Source organism: Amblyomma americanum, chromosome 4 (assembly GCF_052857255.1).
Source record: "Amblyomma americanum isolate KBUSLIRL-KWMA chromosome 4, ASM5285725v1, whole genome shotgun sequence".
NCBI classification, from domain to species: Eukaryota; Metazoa; Arthropoda; class Arachnida; order Ixodida; family Ixodidae; genus Amblyomma; species Amblyomma americanum.
In genome coordinates, this window is record NC_135500.1 from 114,952,209 (window position 1) to 114,972,253 (window position 20,045).

The following is a 20,045-nucleotide window of genomic DNA, read 5'->3' on the forward strand; positions in this document are numbered from 1 at the left end:
AACTAACCGGTACACATATTTATACATGCTTAACCATGCTCTTTAGCATCAGATCTCAAAGCATCTCGAAAGATTTTACGCTAGGCGCAATAGATTTTTCCCAACTTTTCATTTCCTGAGAGAAGTTGAGCTCGAATTGCATTTTTCATCTTTGCGTTTTCTTTTACAGTCCAAACAAATTTGCAGCTATCGTTAAATCATATGCATCTTTTCAAAGCAGAGGAAATTAGCTATTTCGAAATATCTGCACCATATTTATGAAGCTAAGGAGCGATGTATAGTCGACGTACAAATATCACAAAATGTTTTCCATTCACCGTCAGATTGGGACCGTCACCTTAAGGCACTATTACGGAGACGAGATCGGTGGTCCGGCCACTCGCCACGGCGTATGCGGGGCATGAGCTCACGCGGTAATGCTTGTTTCACATGCAAGCGAAAGCGCTAGCGAATCTTGCCGCCTCCGCGCGAAAACCTGTTTCTACTTGCCGCGGCGAGAAGCGGCGACGTTCTAACACGTGCGAAATTTTTGCTGTGACGCGCCGCTCGATTGCTTGCATATGAACGGGCTCATTCACACTTGAGAGTCGCAGAGGTCGCGCGACTGCTTTGGTCGAAAAGCGACAGTCGCAAACGGTCGCGTTGGTCGAAAAGCCACAGCGGTCCAGTCGCTCGTTGCTCGATTTTGCAACCCCGCGACTGCAAGTCGCAAACCGCTGAGCCAATCAGCGAGCGAGCCGAGCTTTTGCAACGACGCCGCTCGCGGGTGCGCAGAGCGTCGAACTGCGCTATCTGCTCCTGCATTGGCTGCCGTAGCCGTCGCTAAGCCTAGGTTTCACATCGATGCCGCAGCTGAGGGTGTTTCGGAACTGAACACACTGCTGCTACATCTTCCTCTTCGCTCAGGTCGTCGCAGTACATTGCTAATATCGAGGGACCAGAGCACTTTTGACGGCCAAAGCAGACGAAACTCTCGAAAGCGTGCGAACGGTGTCATTCCCAAAAGTTCTCATTTTAAACGAGAATCGAACGAGAAGGCTACCCGCAGGTCGCCCGTGGAAGTGTGAACATCAGTGTTGCCGAACTGCGGTGTAGTCGCAGGCGATTGCTGGTCGCGCGATCTCTGCGACTCTCAAGTGTGAATTAGCCCTAAGACGACGATTCTATCAAGCGTAGGAGTGCTCTACAAACAACGCTTGTGCATTACCAGACTTGGGAAGCCTTTTTACCACTTTGGAGAAGCCTTTTTTTTTACACAAAGGTGGTCGTAGCTTGTCAGAACGGCCGCTCCAAAGATAGCAGAGTGGGCTAGGAAGTTGTTTACTTTTGCAGACTCTGTGCTGTGTTCACGAACTTCAACACTGAAGTATCTGGTAGCTGACACTTGATAGCCCGCGCTTATTCAGTGTCATGTGTTTTTTCGTGTCGGCTTCTCACAGCACAGAGCACTGTAGAAATTAGTGTGCTGTTCTTCTGTGCCGGCTTAGCCGCCGCGGTGGCTCAGTGGTTATGGCGCTCGGCTGCTGACCCGAAAGACGTGGGTACGATCCCTACCACGGCGGTCGAATTTCGATGGAGGCGAAATTCTAAAGGCCAGTGTACTGTGCGATGTCAGCGCACGTTAAAATACCTCAGGTGGTCCAAATTTCTAGGGTTCTTCACTACAGCGCCCCTCAGCCTGAGTCGCTTTGGGACTGCAAGACCCCACAAGCCAAACCTGCTGTGTCAGCTCGCGAGCTTCTGGTATCACCCTCACGCAAGCACGGATTTCGCATCGCCCACTTTAAAAAGATGCCGCCTCAGGGGCGACGACTCCACACAAAAACGAAGCGCATGCCCCAAGCATGCATTTCAAGGCCCAAGATAGCACTAGATTATATACATAAGTTCAACTTTGAAGCAAACTTTGGTGACTGCCCTACGCTTGTTTGCGGTTCACTTTGTCCTAAAATTTCGTGGGTCACCGTAAGATTTAACCTGGAAGTATTATTTGGAGGTCCGATCTGTGGTAGAGCTGAGAAATCAAGGGGTCTGTGCATATACGCAGTCCACAGTTCTGCAAGGAGCGCCGCAGACGCGCCGTAGATATTGAGTGGCCGGGACACCGATCTCGTCTCCGTGAATGTGCATGAACTATACATGCCGCGCCCTTGCTTCAAGGAAGCGCTGCTATCATTACCACTATCCGAAAGCGCTCGTGGTGCCCCATCCTTCTTTGTCCCTGTGTGTTATGCGCTTGTACTTGACTGCAATGCACCAACTAGCCCAAAGGTCTGCACTATCCGAGCTCGGATCCCAGAATGTAGTAACCAAACGCGCGACCATCTTTGGTCGCTACGCTTTCTTTCTTGACCCGCTTGCGCTGATAAGCGCAACTACCCAATCGAAGTGTCGTTCATTTACGTTATCCTGCCCTGCGATGACAATTCGAACATTTACCGCACTTCAGCTCTAGAGTTGGCTGGGCGGGTTCCAGATTGGCGCTTGAATGTTTATGGGCTTTGCAATTTTTTTACATTTAATGTATTCTCCTCCGGTACTCTCTCTAAAAGTATTTGCGAATAAGGAATTATTTTACGCGAACAGGAAGGAAAATTGTGTGTCAAGACAAGAAAGTCAGCTGAGCACTGCAGCAAAGCTGACGGAGACCACCAGCGACCACAGTGTTCAAGCAAGGTGCAGAGTTTCATCCCGTATACCATGGTGTAAATGCCAAGTGACCATGCGGCGTGGCAGTCGGGACAAAATGGCATCCGGAAAGAGGACTCCGTCTGTCACCAACCTGGGCGCATTAAGAGGTTTCTTTGATTGAACGATTGACTCATGTTTTTTTTATTCAAGGTAGGCGCCTATAGGTTCATGTTCAGCTAAACGTTTTGTAAAGTCGGCCCTGCTGCTGCTGCTGCTGCCATCTGGGTTTTCTTTTCGGGCATTGCTGGCATTCCTGTTTCTGTAAAAGTTTCATTTTGTGTCAAAATGATGAATGGAGAAATTTCGAAGCTTTTCCAAGCGTTACGTGATCAGATTACGGCAGAGCTAAAGGCTTTCAAAGAGTCAGTAGAACTAAACTGTCGCACGGAGGACAGAGGGGTTCGCACTGATTTAGAGGATGTGAAACAAAGTATGAGCTTCATCAGTAAGAGCCTAGATGAGGCAAATCAGCGAATTGAAGCCACTCTCAGTAAAAGCAAGTCATTGAAGAAGGAAAATGAAGCCCTGCGGCTGCAAGTGCGCTCATTGGAAAAAGACCTCGATGCGTGCCAAATTAACCTTGTAAAATCAGAACAATACACAAGAAACCAAAACGTCGAAATTAAGGGCGTCACTGAGAAGCAGGACGAAAACCTACCAGACATCGTTGATAAGATTGGCAAAGCTGTCGGTGTGCCTTTATCAGCAAACGACATAGACGTCTGTCACAGAGTAGCAACAAAAAACAAAGATCAAAAGAACATTGTTTTGCAATTTCAGAAGCGTGAGAAACGTGACAACTTTCTTAAGAAAGCTCGCAAGAAAAGGATCACGAACGCTGACATTGAATTGCACACAAATTCCGCGGACGAGTCATTGACAGAAGAGCCAATCTATACCAACGAACACCTCTGCCCTCTGGTGAAGAAAATTTTAGGGACGGCTATCGCTCGGAAGCGTGAGCACAACTGGAAATTTGTGTGGACGAGAAATGGCACTGCCCTTGCTCGCCGCACTGCAACATCGGCCGTGGTACAGCTATTCCGTGAAAGTGATATCGATAAGATTAATTCTATCGGCTAAAAGGCGTTGGGTTGTGCGGTCGTCCAGGCTTTGAGCGCTGTGATGGCAGACGACATCGTCCTTCCAGGCACTCTAGCTGACATTGTGGCAGCAAACATTGCAAGCAAATCGACGAAACTGTTTCACGTTATTGCAAGGTCACTTGCGTCAAAACATGATGACATACGTTTTCTACTTGAATCCTGCGGTGTGAAATTTGATGTAATCATATTCACCGAAACCTGGTATACCACTTACTCAGAACAATTGCTGCTACCTGGTTACAATCATTTCTATAGGAATCATCAGAATAGCAGAGGGGGTGGTATATCTATCCTGATCTCGATGTCAGGTTTTGTTATCATAAAATGACTATAGCGTGATCTGTGAAAATTATGAAGTTCTATGTATTAGAAATAATGCTAACATTTTTCTGTACTCTACAGACCACTCAACGGAAGCCTTTCTGAATCTATGTGTTTTTGTGACTCTTTGCTATTCTACGCCAATGAAACAGCAGGCATCTTTACAGTTGGTGGTGACATGAATTTAGATATTCAAAAAGAAACTAGTCCAGCTGCTAACTTTTTACTGATCATGCAAAGCAATGGTTTCCGCAATGTCATTACCGGTCCGACGCGAATCACTTGCTCCACATAAACCCTACTTGACTTGTTTATTACTAACCACTCCGCTGACGACACTATATCGGGAAGACTTAGCAGTGACATTAGTGGCCATTTGCCAATTTTCTTCATTATCAAGAACACTCAGCCTTCCAAACCTAATATGTCAAATACAATAACATATAGTGAAATTACGCCTCACGCAATAGAGGGCTTTCAACATGCAATCATGCAGACCAATCCGCCTTTTTCACGACGCGACTGCGCATGCGCCCACCCCTGGCGGCGGTGTCGCGAAACATATTGGAAGGGTCGCGCGCTCCACTCGAGACCGGCCGTGGAAGTGTAAACAATCCGGCTTCCTACGCGGGGTGCGTTGCTGCAGCCGTCGGGCGTTCAGCGCGACGCATTTGGCGATGCCTACATGTGTTGCATACGGCTGCAATGCCCAATATGTAAAGGGAAGCAAACTGATTTTTTCGCTTTCCGAACGCTTCCCGGGGCCGCCTTCGACGCAAAGCGTGGATAAAAGCAGTTCGCCGGCTCGACGATCGTGGCCGCCCTTGGGCACCGTCAAGCACATCAAGACAGTGCGGGAATCACTTTGTGACAGGTACGGACGAGGTACTGTGGTTAAATGCGTGTGCAGTCTATCACGAAAGGTTTTATTCATGGCCAGGAAGGCCTGGAATGTCACCGCGGCATTTAGACTTCGTTCCGACGCTTTTTGCTTTCTCAAGCAAGAAGACCTAGTGGGCAAGTGCTGTGAGCCGCTTTCAACGCGCGATGAAGCGGACAACGAAAAAGAAGCTACGAGAGCATTCATGCATGGTGCTAGAATTTTGTCATAATCTCCTATGGAAATTTCCTTGTTTATGCCACTACATCCTGGCCAATCCCCCCGTGTGGGTATGTGCCATGTATTAAGAGGCAGAAGAAGAAGAAGGTGCGTTATGCGCGTGTTCGCATGCATCATATCCATGATGAAGAGCGCTGCGTGGTATCGCCGGAATGACTCAATGTGCGTCCCTCGCGCTCGTCTTTATGGACGCGCATGCTTGTTTAACCTATGCAGCGGTGTGCTGTGGGAAAATAAAGTGAAATTCTAGCAGAGCTGCCATGTTGCGAGTACGCTTGTGCTTTTGTAGTTCGTGTAGCTATTCGGCAGGGCTTGAGCACAACGATTGCTTGTGAAACTGTTGTTTATCTCCAGTCGTTTTCTGTGCTACGGCGCGCACGATGTAGTATCCACCTTTTAATGGATGGCAGGCATACACAGCGGAAAATACCAACCTCACTGATGGGGGATATCTCATTGAACATTATGTTCCGAATGTAGCCTTCATCTCCAAAGCGGCGGCCCTTGCTCAGCTGGCGTTCTCATCGCATGCCGGTTGATCGAAGATACTGAAGAATTTGCTCTTCGGTGGGCACTGCAGCCTGATTCGGACTTCGCACCGAGCCATCAGACAATCCTAGAAATCCTCCAGGTACCAGGTGCTGCCCAGGACACGCTATCGTTCACAGATTCCAACAAAACGTGCTCCGCAGCGGCACTCAGTCCGGCCGGGTTGGGCGCACAGTACCCTTCCAATGAGCTTTCAGCGTTGTACGCGACGTGGCAGCACAGGAATATGAAAAAGGCGGATTGGAGCGATTTTTCGCCCTTAATGATGCAAACGAGGCGTTTGACAAATTCATGGAATTTTTCAAAGGTCACTATTTCACCTCCTTTTCAATAAAGTCACATCGGCAACACAAAAAGTCGCGTAAGCCTTGGGTTATGCGCCAACATGTCAAGCTTATTAAACAGAAAACAAACTTTATCATTCATTTATCCAGTCTCGCGACGAATCAAAATGGAAGGAATTCAAGTGTTTCAGAAACAAACTAAATAATAATTTAAAGCAAGCAAAGTACAACTTCTATCTGCGCTTTTTTGACGGCAGCTGCTTGCTAAACGGTGACGTAGTGTGGAAAAAATTAAATGACATCCTCAATAAAAACAAACAAATGGAAATGATCGACAACCTTGTTATTGATGACACAGAATTGAGTGGCATAGATTTAGCTAATAAATTCAACGATTTTTTTGTTGAAGTTGGAAACAGTACATACTGCTCTGAAGCAGCCAGAAATATTTCGAGCGTGCCAAATACCTTATTTTTTAGCCCCGCTTCTGTATCAGAGGTAACAAAGCTCTTTCTTTCAAGCCCTTAAAAACAGCAGGGCTCACGATTCAGATGGTTTAGAAATTAAACCCATCAAGCAAGTAATAGATGAAATAGCACCTGTTTTAACACACATTTACAACATTTCACTCTCAAGTGGAGAATTTCCTCTTCAAATGCAGGTTGGTAGGGTAATTATAATGCACATAAGTGGAGATAAAAATGAACTGACAAACTACTGCCCCTTGTCTATGCTGCCCATATTCTCAAAAGGATTGAAAAAACTAATCAATTCACGCATTATCGCTTTCGCAGAAAAGTACGACTTTATAACCGAACATCAATTTGGATTTAGGAAGTTTCGCTCGACAGAACACGCTCTCTTAGTTCATAAGGAAATGGTGTTAGAAAACTTTGAAATTAATTAGCTACACTAGAAATCTATATTGATTTCAGAAAAGCGTTTGATTCTGTTAATCATCTCATACTGGTTGACAAGCTAGAACGATATGGTTTTCGGGGAATTTATCATCGCCTAATTAAATCATATCTTCATGGGCGTCACCAGTTCGTAGAATTAAACCACCTTAATTCGAGTGGAAAGCCTGTGAGATCCGGAGTTCCACAAGGGAGTATTCTGGGACCTATCCTGTTTCTTTTTATATAAATGATATGGTAAGAATCCCCGGAAAATATAAACGCATAATATACGCAGATGATTGCACAGTGCTGGTTTCAGGCAAGGTCCTGTCGGAAATAAAAGATCTAGCAGATACTTTCTGTTATGGGTTTCAGGAATGGTGCCGTATAAATAGATTAATTCTGAATGAATCTAAAACATTATGGATTATGTTCCGCACACCAGGAACCCCCATTACACCACCTGAGAATATTCACTTAGGGCCCTACTGCATAAAATCAGTAAAACATGTAAAAACACTTGGAGTAATCTTTTCTGAAAATATGGCTTTGAACGAACACATTAAAAGGATTTCATTGAAGCTATGCAGAGTCGTAGGTATGTTGAACCCATGTCGCCAAATACTTCCCAGTAACATTAAGAAACCTTTATACTACGCTCTATTTAATTCACAAATATACTATTGCGCCTTAGTGTGGGCAAACACCTTCGGAACTAACATTACCAAACATTTATTACTTCAGAAGTAAGCAATCCGTTCAATAGAAAACAAATCTAGGCTTGAACATACACAGCCACTTTTCCGAAAACACAAGGTTATGACAGCAAATAATATTTACGCACACAAACTCCTATGTGCCTACAGAAAAGCAGTGCAAGGAAGATCAGAACCAGTTTTAAATTTAGCACACCTTACAAAAAATACAAAAACCTACTCTTTTCGGTACCAGCCACCATGGTTTGTTCCCTTTTCGCGTACTTGCTACGGCACCGAAAGAATTAGACATGCATTACCATCCATTTTAAATGATTGCGACTTCCAGAGCGTGGATGTCATTTCAATCCCGCGTAGACACATCGCCAACCTCTTTGTCGGGAGAACCATGTTGATGTTGTTTTTCATGTCTCTTTTCCCCTTCTGTTTCAGTCTTTCAGTGTTATTTTATCATTTATGTGTTGTGCACATGTATAAGAATGAATCCTTTATTTTCGTTTTTCATTTCGCTTTGCAAGTGCAGCTATACTGCAAGATAGGCCTTTGAAAAAAAGCAAAAAAACAACAACAATGGTGTTTCAGAGGTGCACTCTATGCCTCGCCATTGCTCCTGATGTAAAGGTGGCTGGAGCGCCGTCAAGCTGCCGATAGAGCAGCTTTTTCTCCAGCCACCTATTTTCGCTCCTCTGTATTCAGTGTCGAAAAAACATTATTATTATTATTATTATTATTATTATTATTATTATTATTATTATTATTATTATTATTATTATTATTATTATTATTATACGCAAAGCCGATTACAAACTGGAGATCGTCGACCTGTCTCTAAACGTCTACCATGCAAGGTGACCGTGCATTGACCGAGCGAGCGAAATTAGTAGCAACGTCGGTGCTCGCGACGCACACAGATATGGTTAGAAAAGAACAAGTGACGCTTTCTACGTACCATAAGCGTATACACTCCCATGTACGCTAAACACAGGTATTTTACGGCAGGTTACAGCATTTTTCACAATTTCCACATTTAGTTCAGCGTATGCAAACACAGACGGGAGGATACCCTCAGCCTTGTGGCGCCATCTAGTTGTAAGAACGGGTAAGTTTTTCACGACCAATTTACGCTCCGCTTAAGCCTAGGAGGGGCACAATCTTCCCTCTAAATAAAAAAATAAAGCAAGTCTTTCTCTGATACGTCTTCTTATAGGCGAGGTGAGATCAAGCGAGAAATAGGTGCGCCACTTATGGCCAGTGAACGTAACCAAAAAGGCAGTAACAACGATGAAACCAGTCCAAAGCTAGGGGTCCTGCTTCGAAGCGCACCACCATGTTTGTCGCTGTGGCAATGCAACTTCCTCTCGTCGCGGCATAAATCGGTCCCGTATAGATCGAGTTTTCCGCTGGGTATTTAGGCGGAATCTCTGCCACGGCGGCGGATTCCGCTTGTTCTCGCCGCTGAATATCGAAGCGTGAAACGAGCGTTGCTGGCAAGCTGGTCAGAGGCTTGGCCCGCCTTGTCGTCTGCTCTCTTGGTCCGTCGTGTGGATGCTGTCGCGGCCAGACCCGGCCGGGCCACGCGCGGTCGACCCCACGTGACCAGTCCGCGGGCCAGTCCGTGGCCCGCCATCTGGATACACCTTTAGCGTAAGCGTGGGGTCAGGCTAAGAAGCGCAGCACCTTCTGTAAAATTTCACTCCGTGTGCTGTGCAGACGACCGCCTGAGCGCTACCATACAAGCCTGTCCACGCCTATACGTTTGTGGCGTGAACAAGGCGCCATCGATTCGAGGCGCGCCCTCGAAGAAGGGACGGCGCGGATAGGGCGGCTTCCTTTGGCTTGATTTTTTTTTATTTTGCAGATCGGTAAAAACGAGTGCTTACAACACACAGGGATCGATGCGAGAATATAGTACGCAGAGAGGAAAAAGAATAAAATGGCGGCGCTTGAATTGTAGCTTCACTTACGATGGGGTACAATTTGGCGAGCATCACCGTCGCACCGCGGCAGCAGTTACAGCGACCAGGCGCGATTATCATCCCAGTCGTTCAATTAGAACTAGAGAAAGCTATAATGGCGCCGAGTACTTAAGTCGAATAAAGAAGTTGTCTCGCTGGAAATCCCGCAAAAACACGACCATCGACTTTCGCAACGGCGGCCAATCCGCACTTCGGGCACACAAAGCGGCCTACTCTTCGGGCTGCTAGCAGTGGTGAGCAATAGAAGGATACCGCCTGGCTGCCCTTCACGACTTAGATCCGGGGGTGAGAGAAGTCGATGGGATGAGGGGGATGGGATACATGCTGGTCGTCGTGTCTCGGGGGCTTGCTTGGGGTAAGCCACCTCAGAGCACAGATGCGAACTGCATGGAGTCCAGAAACTCGACGAGATGTCTGAAGGCCTGCGGCACGCGCCATGCGCGTGCACATGTGTAATATTATTATCTGCATTGGCTGTGAAATTAGCCCCATCACTTGGGAAACAGGGGAGGGGGGGGGCAGCTATGTCTTCCACTTTTCCGCGCAAATGGTCTTGAAGTCCATGTTCTGACCTGTCTAACATAATTGAAAATACCACCCTTGGAACGCAATGGAGCCAGTTCCTACGCATTCTAGAAATTTGCTTTGCTTGCCTCTGCTTCTGCTGGAATATCGTTATATTTTTTTGTCTTTTGTGCGCATTCTTTCATTCAGGCTGATCGCGTCTTTGAATCGTGTTCATAGGCTTCTTATTTTGTGGCGAACAAACCAGTGACGCACTTAATGTAACCATTATGGCTGTTCCTAGAATGCGTGAAAGTAATTAACCCTTATGAGCGCTGCTAGACTTCTGTTACCATAGACAAAGGGAGTTTCCGCGGTGGGTGTGCATTCACCGCACGTTATTGTAATCCCTAATATCCCGACTCATTTGCCTTAGGAACGGGCGCCATCGTAGCTGACGACAAGTGTTTCCCGAAGCGTGTCGCCAAGCAAGCCAGCTGCGCTGACGACAGAGATCATAGCGGCCAAGGGGCGTCCGGCCATCCCTCCTGTGAGTGTTCGGATTCCTTATGTATCAAGTGATGCAAAATGGAATTGTGTTATTGCCTGGCTGTGTTCGGGCGACAGCCGTGGAAAATCGAGCTTTAAGTCACCCTGGAGAGCATACCAAGGATTTTCACTGGCTGTTGGCAAATGAAAGGGACAAATAAAAGTAAGTTTTATTGGAGTGTGGTTCTGTACGGAGCAGCAGTCTTTGACTGCTACGACCCCGGTAATCGAAAGACTTCATCAGACCATTACAGTCTGATATTCTGGTGTTGACAGTTTCAATTGGACACCCTCCCCCCCTCCCCCCAGAAAAAAGCGATAATAGTGCATCAAATTAACTTTTCGAATTTTGATTTAAAAGAAACAGGTAAGCATTATTGCAAGCAATGTATTGCTAGGTGGTGATTGAGTACGACTTACACTCAAAGATGAAATTTTAATAAGTGGGGAAGCTGGAGCCTGATGAGACGCGCTGGTGTTGAATATAAGCAGCGCGGTTTTGCGATTGTATGCATTGTGTCGCTCACTTCCACGTGCATGAAGACTGGAGAACACCACCTCATTGCCATTTATGAGCTAAGGACTGTTTCTTCAGTATTGTCACCTGCTTAGACCTGTTCGGTGCTTAAATAGTTCTATCAAATTCATGTCCGACATTGCCACGGCACGTTGTATGGACGTCACGAGAAAGTGTTATGTCGAGCTACCTAGATGACTGACCGACCGACCGGCAGTTCTGTCACAGCCATCAACATGCAGAATGTCTTAAATCCGGACCTCTCGCTGGACCTAGCGCAACACTCTACCTACGACATATGCCAACCTAGTCCTTCGAAGCTAACTTCCTCATCGGGTTTTGTCTGCCATCTATCTCATTTAACATACGTTAAGTTATCTAATGACTACTGCAGTTCCTTCCACAAGCATACCTGCAAGTGCCGCCATATGAACGCTAATTATTGGTAGCTAAACATTTCATGCTCACAAAAAACGCCGAAACAGTGTGAGTGACCTTTAACAACGCAGAAGTTACACTTAAATAACTTTTTAAAAAATCCAGTAGTTTATTCGACGAAGAGCAAAAAATGAAAACTGCTCGACTACTGATCCGGAGTTCCCGGGTTCAAACCCGACAGAGGCGGCTGCGTTTTTATGGAGGAAAAACGCTAAGGCGCCCGTGTGCTGTGCGATGTCAGTGCACGTTAAAGATCCCCAGGTGGTCGAAATTATTCCGGAGCCCTCCACCACGGCACCTCTTTCTTCCTCTCTTCTTTCACTCCCTTCCTTATCACTTCCCTTACGGCGCGGTTCAGGTGTCCAATGATATATGAGACAGATACTGCGCCATTTCCTTTCCCCAAAAACCAATTATTATTATTATTATTCTGAAATAACGATGTAAAAAAAGTTCGTCGGAATTTAAAAAATAAAAGCCGAAAGTTGAGCCCCTTGTTTGAAAGACTCGCGAGCCAAGGCATCGCCCGATGAGTGACACATCACGAGCAGCAGACAGAACAGTTTATTGCGGGGTAACCGAACAACACAGTAATAAACAAAAAAAAAACAATGCGCTCGTACCGCGGTCCAAGCAACGCGGCAGCACTCACACAAGTGGAACAACTCAGTAGTGTCTGAGCTACGCAGCGGTGGGCTGGGTTTTGAAATCCACGCTCAGATGAGACAATCCGCTCCAACAATTCGAATTACGCGACGGCAGTCGAGCTTCCACACTACGCGATTGGCTGGGAAGGACGCCGCTTCCCCCGAATGCCGATGACCAGACCCCACGCTTGCTCACCGTGCTGCCGGCGAAGCACTTGCCTGACATGCGCCATTTTGTTGCACGCGGATGCACCCCGTTCACACCTGAAAGACACCCATGACGCGCGCTCGGCACCCGCAGCCTGTGGCAGTGAGCCATGGGGCGCCGTGGGACTCGCTATATATAGTAAAGTAGAAGCTAGTGCATCTCAAAGAAGGCCTTTCAGCCATCGGCGTCTACTGAGTGTCGTGACGTCGCGGCTTGTCCTTTTGCCTACTAGGGTGACATTGATGGTAGCAGACAGGCGCAAGAAAGTCAGTTGTGACATCAACTCAGTCCTCTCGACGGTTTTGCTGGAGGGCCTCTGTTGAAATGCATTCACCGCTGTGTTCTTGAGTTATATTCCACTGCAGTGCTGCTAAACAACCAGTTTTTCGCCGTAATTCACAGGGAGAGAGGTCTTCATGGGCCGCCTTTTAATGGGACACGGAACAGTAACCCCACTGAAGAAGTATAACCGTTTTCTCTCGGGTGTCGGAAAGCTGCTGAGCTGAGGTGTAAGGTTGGAGGTGAAAAAATCTCGCCGCGCACAGCGAACTCGGCTCTCTCACAAAGCACGAGTGAGAGAAAGAACAATAGCAGCTGGGAGGAGAGGGCGAGATTGCGCAGCCTTGGTTCTAGCAGAGATGGCGTTCGCAAATGTAACGCAAAGCTGCAAAACCCCGCAGAACGTGCACCTGCACAGCGAAGCTCCCACTGAGTATAGCTCACTACACGGCTATGTATAAAAAAATAATGTTGATTGATACGAAGAGGTTTCAGCCAATCTCCCCCAGTATATAGCACTAATGTGATCCATCATAGGACACTGAGTAATGAAGCAATTATACAATCAATTATTCGCTTCTTAGTCCTGGAAGCATATTTTTAGGCAATAAGACGAGTTTAACTTTTTGAACAGCACTTGAATTTGTGTCAGAACTGATTTTTTTACCGTGTCCGGGGCTGTTAAGTTTATTTTCCCTACAACTTTATTCCCAACACTTGATTAAGCTCAAGCCTCCACTCTTGTTCTTAGCACACAATCGCAGCTTGAGTTTACAAGTTCTCGCAAGATTTGGTGTCGAAACCATTCTTACAGCAACTCTCCTCCGATTAATCGCAGTTTCCTCCAGGGAGCATACCGGCGAGTCCCGGTACCCGAGAAGAAAACGAAAGAGTGTCAAGCCCATGGACTCCCAGGAGAACTCCGACGAACAATACCTGTGTGAGCTGTCCAAAAATATCCTGTTTATACCTTCCTTAGGAAACCTGTGCACGTCGTAAATAAGTTTACTGGTGGTCTTACGTTCCGGAGCAGCATTTGGAAAACTACTTTATGCTGTCCATGTCTCACGCTTTGAAGGAGCCCGTTGAAGACTGCCTTTTAAATGATGACCAAATGAGGCCAAGGCACCTGTAGACACACAAATTCATGTGAATGGAAACTACTTCCTACTGCTGTCCCTCGTTCTGACTTTAGCCAGCAAGCAGTGCATAAAAAATATCCGCCTTCTCGTTGCGCCTTCTGCGAAACCTCGGCCTGGACACTCTGCTTGCAGTTTGCGACGACTGCGGGAGCGACCACCCCGGCGACTGCCCCGTACACGGACCGTTGACACACATCCAGGACACCGAGGTGAGTGCGAAGCACGTGCATGCTGAGAGTGAAACGCTGCCTGGAGTCCCATTCGTATCTGGCTATTCTCAGTCCGCACAGACCGAGCCGACGCAAAACAATACAGGCAATGTGCCGAGTGGAGAGGGCAGTCCTTGATTCCAGAATTTACCTTCACTTGGCATAGCATGCATGCATAACGGGAACTGTCCACTGCAGCCACTCTTCCTGTTTCTCTCCTGTCACCGTATCTTTGTGTCTTACCCGACGAACAGGGCGGCACATCGCTCATGAGTGCACTCACATCACCTCACTCACTCAGTCGCACGCCTGTGAGTGTGAGTGGGAGTGGGAGTGCATTTGCGTGTAAGTGCGAGTGAGGGGATATGAGTGAGAGTGAGTGGGTGTGAGTGTGAGTACTGATGAGTGGTGAATGAACATGAGTGAGGAATGGATGCGATCTGGCGTGAATGAGTGCGAGTGGTCGTGAGTTAAAGTGAGTGGCGTGTGGACGCGACAACGAAGTTTTTCGCTTTTGTTTCGCGATGAAGGTATCCGCTATTCATGTTGTTGGCAGCTGAGGGAAGCAAATATTGATTGCCGAAGGCGCCTCGAGACCGCATAAGACACCAAGCCACTGTTTTTGGACGACCGGAGCTGGGCACATCGCTGGCGCAGGAACGGCAGTCTTTCGTTACTGTTCGCCTTACTAGTTCACCGTTGGCGTGGGCGCACGCCCTTCGTGGGTGCAATGAGTCGCTACGAATTGTGTCAGATCCTTCGATCGAACTTCGCCTTGCCACTGCTAGAAAGATAGATGTCCCTTCTCAGCCCTCCTACACTGTTTGAGCTCATATACGAAGAGCTTCAATGCGTGCTGCTACAAAACGACGGGGAAACGACCTGCAATAACTAGCGTAAGGTGGTATCTCGAGTAGGGGAGTGGACGCTTAGGTTTTTTACGCGAGAGCGTTAAGGAGCTCGTGTCGCAGAAAATCCGGCGTCGTGACTGACTGTAAGCAGCAAAAAAATCACGAATCCCGAGAAAAGCAACCTTGGATGCTGGTGGACCACCTTCGTCACTTGATCTTGTATTGTCATCACAACCTACCCGCCGGATTGTGAGCAAACTGCATGTCCTGGCAGGTGGCGGTCGACCTGATTGGTCACTCGGAAAGAGAAACCTGGGTTGCACAAAGACGACCGGTGGCAGCAGCTGCCATCCCAGTGCTGTTGCGCATCGCTTAACCCCTGTACCACTGGGCCCGGAGTTCTATGATTGTATTGAAGAGAATGACCAATTGTGCATACATTGAAATAAGGCACTATGCTATCACGTCGTATTCTTAGGAGAGCTTAAGTGTCCCCTACAAGTTTTTCTGTGCCCTGTCGTGGGCATTGTAGAGTTCTGCTCAGGCCGTATTTTTTTTTATTGACCTGGGCCCAGGTGAACAACCTGACGCTTTTGGCACGACTGTTGAACTGCATAAGCTCTGCTCAAGCCCAAAAACGGCGCGAAAAGCAAGGAGATAGCTGAAGTGGTAATATTTAATGCTTTAATCTGCTCAATAACTGATTTTTTTTTTGGCGATGGTACCGAAACCTTGCGGCGATTCTCTGCAGTGGACATGACGTGGGAGCGAAACTGGCCGCACTCATTTTGTTGGCTGGACGTAGAGTTCTAACTTAACCCTTCTGCACTCGGGAAAGGGATCGAAAATATAACGTCTTTACGTCTTTAAGTGTTGTGTATTCCCTCTTGGAAAAGATAACCACAGGAAAAAAAGCAATAGAAGCCATTGGACTGTGTTCGAAGAGAAGGAAGGAGCAGAGGATAAAGCTCCCCACGATCTCCCCGGAGTCCAAAAAGCCCTTCCTTTAAGGTCATGAAAAGACTGTCGTCAGGATCAATATAGGCGGAAATACGCCACTGGCGATTTGGCCTGTTCTGAGGCTGCCCTGGAAATCAAAAACGTCATACGAGCTTTTGGTGCCTGTGTGCAAGGCGTGGTTCTGTTTTGCCGCACCCAATCATTGGCACCAGTTGCATTTCTTCATACGCTCGTTCTGTCTGTCGACACATGGAAAGAGCTTCCCAGAGAAGCATCGGGTTACAGGTTTAAATTTATTCGTTCACATCATCATTCGAACCAAAAGTTCGTCCTACACCCTTCTACGTGGTTAAATACACAACGTGCTCCAAAAGGGCCAGGTTCAGCACTGAGGCTGAGACGCCCGTCCTCCGGCAATGTTCTTTCTTGTCATCGGAGATGGCGGCATATCAACATCGGATACATGGTCTCGCCACATAGGGGACACCATCACACAGCTGGTCCACAGCTGCGCGTTCTCCATATCACCGCCGCGGCCCAGCTACAGTCTCCACCAAAGTCGGACACGAATCTTCTCGTATCGCACCCAGGCAAGGACCTCAGCGCTGGAGTCTTCAATTTCTGCCAAATTGGGCAACCCGACATTAGCACAACTGGTAAGCCAGCGGCCTTCAGGCTTGAGGCTCGATCCGCGCTCCCTCTCTGTATACATGGGGGCGGGGTTACCAAGCGGCCCGACAGCAGCGCTAATCCTTTTAGACTCCGGCGAAGACTCGCCACTGTGCACATGCCGCCACCGCGTGCAGATGGCTCGTCACTGCCTCCGAACTCTCCCCCTGTTTCCTTCGGAAGAGCACGTCTCGCCGCCACGTGGGTTACGTTCTCTGCTGGCAGGCCATAAGGGCGGTTCACATGCAAGCGATTGAGCGAACTGGGCGACCAGCGGTTCGGTGCAGCGACGCTTTTCGCAAGGTTCCGTTTCACATGCGTCGCTCCACAACGTTTACTACCGCTGCGAATCTCAGTGCTGCTGGCAAAGAATACGAGCTTGCGGTTGGTTTCGGTGGTTTGCAAACATCGACATGGACAATGTTCGTGCATTATTTTGCTAAGATTACTAAAATTTTGTTAAGAAATAAAGAATTCTTCTTTTTAAATAGCAACTACTTCTTATCTTGATGCTGATATTATTTTTAAGTTCGTACGTGCAGTGTAACCGGCGGCGTTGGGAAATTCTGAAGTCATTTGTAAACATGAACGCTCGTGAAATCGGAGGGGAAGGCCGTGGAGCAGACGTGAAGGCGTCCGAAATGGATGTATGCGAAACATTTGACTCGTCGCACACCCATCTCCTCTTGTAGAGGAATACTGCCTGCTCAGAAAAAATAAGGCGCTGCTGGAGCTCCCAATGCCGCGGCGCTGGTGGGTGAGGCCCGTCTGGGAGAACCGCAAGAAAGATTCTGAGTACTACACCGCGATGAGTTCCACGTTGTAGTTTTGCCTGATACTGGCGCCTTAAACTGCAAAGTTTTCTGCACAGATGCCACTGCTCATGAGCAGAGACAGTGAGTACTTCCAGAAGCACTACAAGATGTCCCCAAGCAAGTTCGAGGAGCTTCACGCCCTTGTTGAGGGGCCTCTCACAAAACAATACGTAATACGGGAGCCGACACCATCACGAGCAAGGCTTGCCGTGACACTGAGGTGCTACAAACGTTTCATTGATGACTCTCTGACCAGTGCATGCTAGCGGATATTGTTTTTGCGATTCATTGTGGGTACTTGGCATCGGGAATGTAGATTCAGGAGGTTGCCATGGCGTTCCGCATGAGCATCTGCACAGCGAACGGCATCATCTGCGACACCTGCAAGCTGCTGTGGGAAGTCCTCCAGCCGATTTGCCTCAATGTGCGTTGCAGCTGGAGGGAAATACTCTTTCAGGCGAAGGGAATTTCGATGGGGGGTAAATTCTAGTTGCCTGTGTACTGTGCGATATCGGTGCACGTCAACGATCCCCAGGCGGTTGAAATTTCAGGAGCCCTCAGTTGCAGCCTCCTTCATAGCTCGAATCGCTTTGGGACATTAAAACCATGAGATCTTTCAAACGAAGCCTGCTGTGCTTACTGGGACCTTTTGACTTATGTGTTGCAACCATTTATTATCATTGCCTCCATCGTTTCCATTGGTGTTTCATTATTGTGCTCATTTCTCTTTCACATCTCACTGCACCTGAGTAAAAGGCGTATGCAACACCTCGCATTAAACAAAAAATTTGCTTTTTAATTTCAAAACATTAAGGACTGGTAAATGGTAGAAACTTGAAGGCGTGGAATTGTTGTAGCAGCTAGAAACTGACCGCAGGCAGTCTTCCCAGCCGAATGCACGTATGTGAATCCTATAAAGAGAACAGAATGTTTATAACGTGTGTCGTGTGTTCTCTTTAAAATGAACAGTATATTTAATGACTACTGCAGCTTACATGCCTTCCCCCTACTGTCAAAAAGAAAAAGAAAATTTTACAGGACCAGTTGCTAGAAGTACTGAAAACATCTGAGTAGTGCATGTTGCCGTGCTCGTTTTGTACTACAGAGAAAATGGGCACAAACTGAAGGCAGGGTTATGAAGAGAAGACTGGATGAGTGCTTCTCACTGCTCCATTGTTTTGCTGCTACTATTTTTAGACTGAAAATGCTTTCATGTTTCTACTTCATTGTCACCGCAGATACCAACCACTGCTGACTGGGAGAAGGTTGCCTCTGGATTTAATGAAAAGTGGCATTTTCCACACGGTGGTGGTGCCTTATGGCTGGAAAATATAATCAAATTCAAGCCCCACCAAATTCAGGCAACCTTTATTTCACATATAATGTAATGTACACATGGAATGGTCTTTTATAAATTACATTATTTTTCTGTATATATAAACTCATGTAATTACAGGGTACGTAGTATATAGTACTGATGGCTGTGGCCGACAGCAATCTTAAGTTTGTCATTACTGACGGTGCTTATGGGAGGCAGAGACCCTTAGCGCATCAAGGATGGGAAAATGCCTTGAGCGTGGCCTCCCAAATCTGCCACTTCCTAAAGTGCTACCAAGAAGATCAACAGTGGCACCTCACGTTTTTCTTGGGGACGAAGCGTTCCAGCTGCGCCCTGATTTTCTCCGACCCTACCCCGGCAGCGGCCTGGTCGAGGCTAAAGGAATATTCAATTACAGGCTCAGCCGTGCAAGGTTTGTTGCAGCACAAAACTGATCTACTGCATGGATTTCATCACTAGCTTGACGGCTATGAGTGCAGATACTTTTCATGTGTGTCTGCAGTTGACAAAAAAACAACAAAGTACTCAGTGATGTTTCATTCTTTCCAGAAGGTGAGTTGAAAGCGCTTTCGGCGTTATGGCGTCTAGGTTCCGGATCTTCCGCCGCGTTATTAATCTCCTTCCGGAAAACGCCGACTACGTTGTAATGGCTACATGTGTTCTTCACAACTTTCTTGTGGAGGACGCCCTGTATATGCCGGCAAACTATGCCGACGTGGAATATGCCTATGGCAGTGTTACTGCAGGCCAGTGGCGGGCAGCAGCAGAAGAAGCAGCCGTGCTCAATCTTGAGCCACCTGTAGAGCACAAACAGTCGTTCCGCAGCCGAGACAAGAGACTTATTCAAATCATATTTTACGAGTAGTCAAGGAGCAGTGCCATGACAGTGGCCATCAGCTGGGCTGGGGCGATGAGGACGATACGCTGCTGACATATCATCATCATCACCATCATCATCATCATCAGCCTGACTACACCCACTGCAGGGCAAAGGCCTCTCCCATGTCTCTCCAATTAACTCTCTCCTTTGCCAGCTGCGCCCACCGTGTGCCTGCTAACTTCCTAATCTCATCCGCCCACCTAAGCTCCTTCCGCCCCCTGATACGCTTGCTTTCTCTTGGAATCGGCTCCGTTACCCTTAAGGACGAGCGGTTATCTTGCCTTCGCATCACATGCACTGCCCAAGCCCATTTCTTCCTCTCGATTTCGACTAGGCTTTCATTAACACGCGTTTGTTCCCTCACCCACTCTGCCCG

The 20,045-nt window shown here is 47.5% G+C and overlaps 1 protein-coding gene across 1 annotated transcript in view; it reads left to right on the plus strand.

Annotated features, from left to right (window-relative positions):
* Positions 1-20,045, plus strand: part of LOC144129772 (histone-lysine N-methyltransferase PRDM9-like) — a 71,334-nt gene that overhangs the window by 22,782 nt on the left and 28,507 nt on the right. The window contains exons 2-3 of the mRNA XM_077663847.1: positions 13,643-13,744; positions 14,079-14,155. Coding sequence (XP_077519973.1) covers positions 13,643-13,744; positions 14,079-14,155 — 179 coding nt within the window. The remainder of the gene's footprint in view (positions 1-13,642; positions 13,745-14,078; positions 14,156-20,045) is intronic.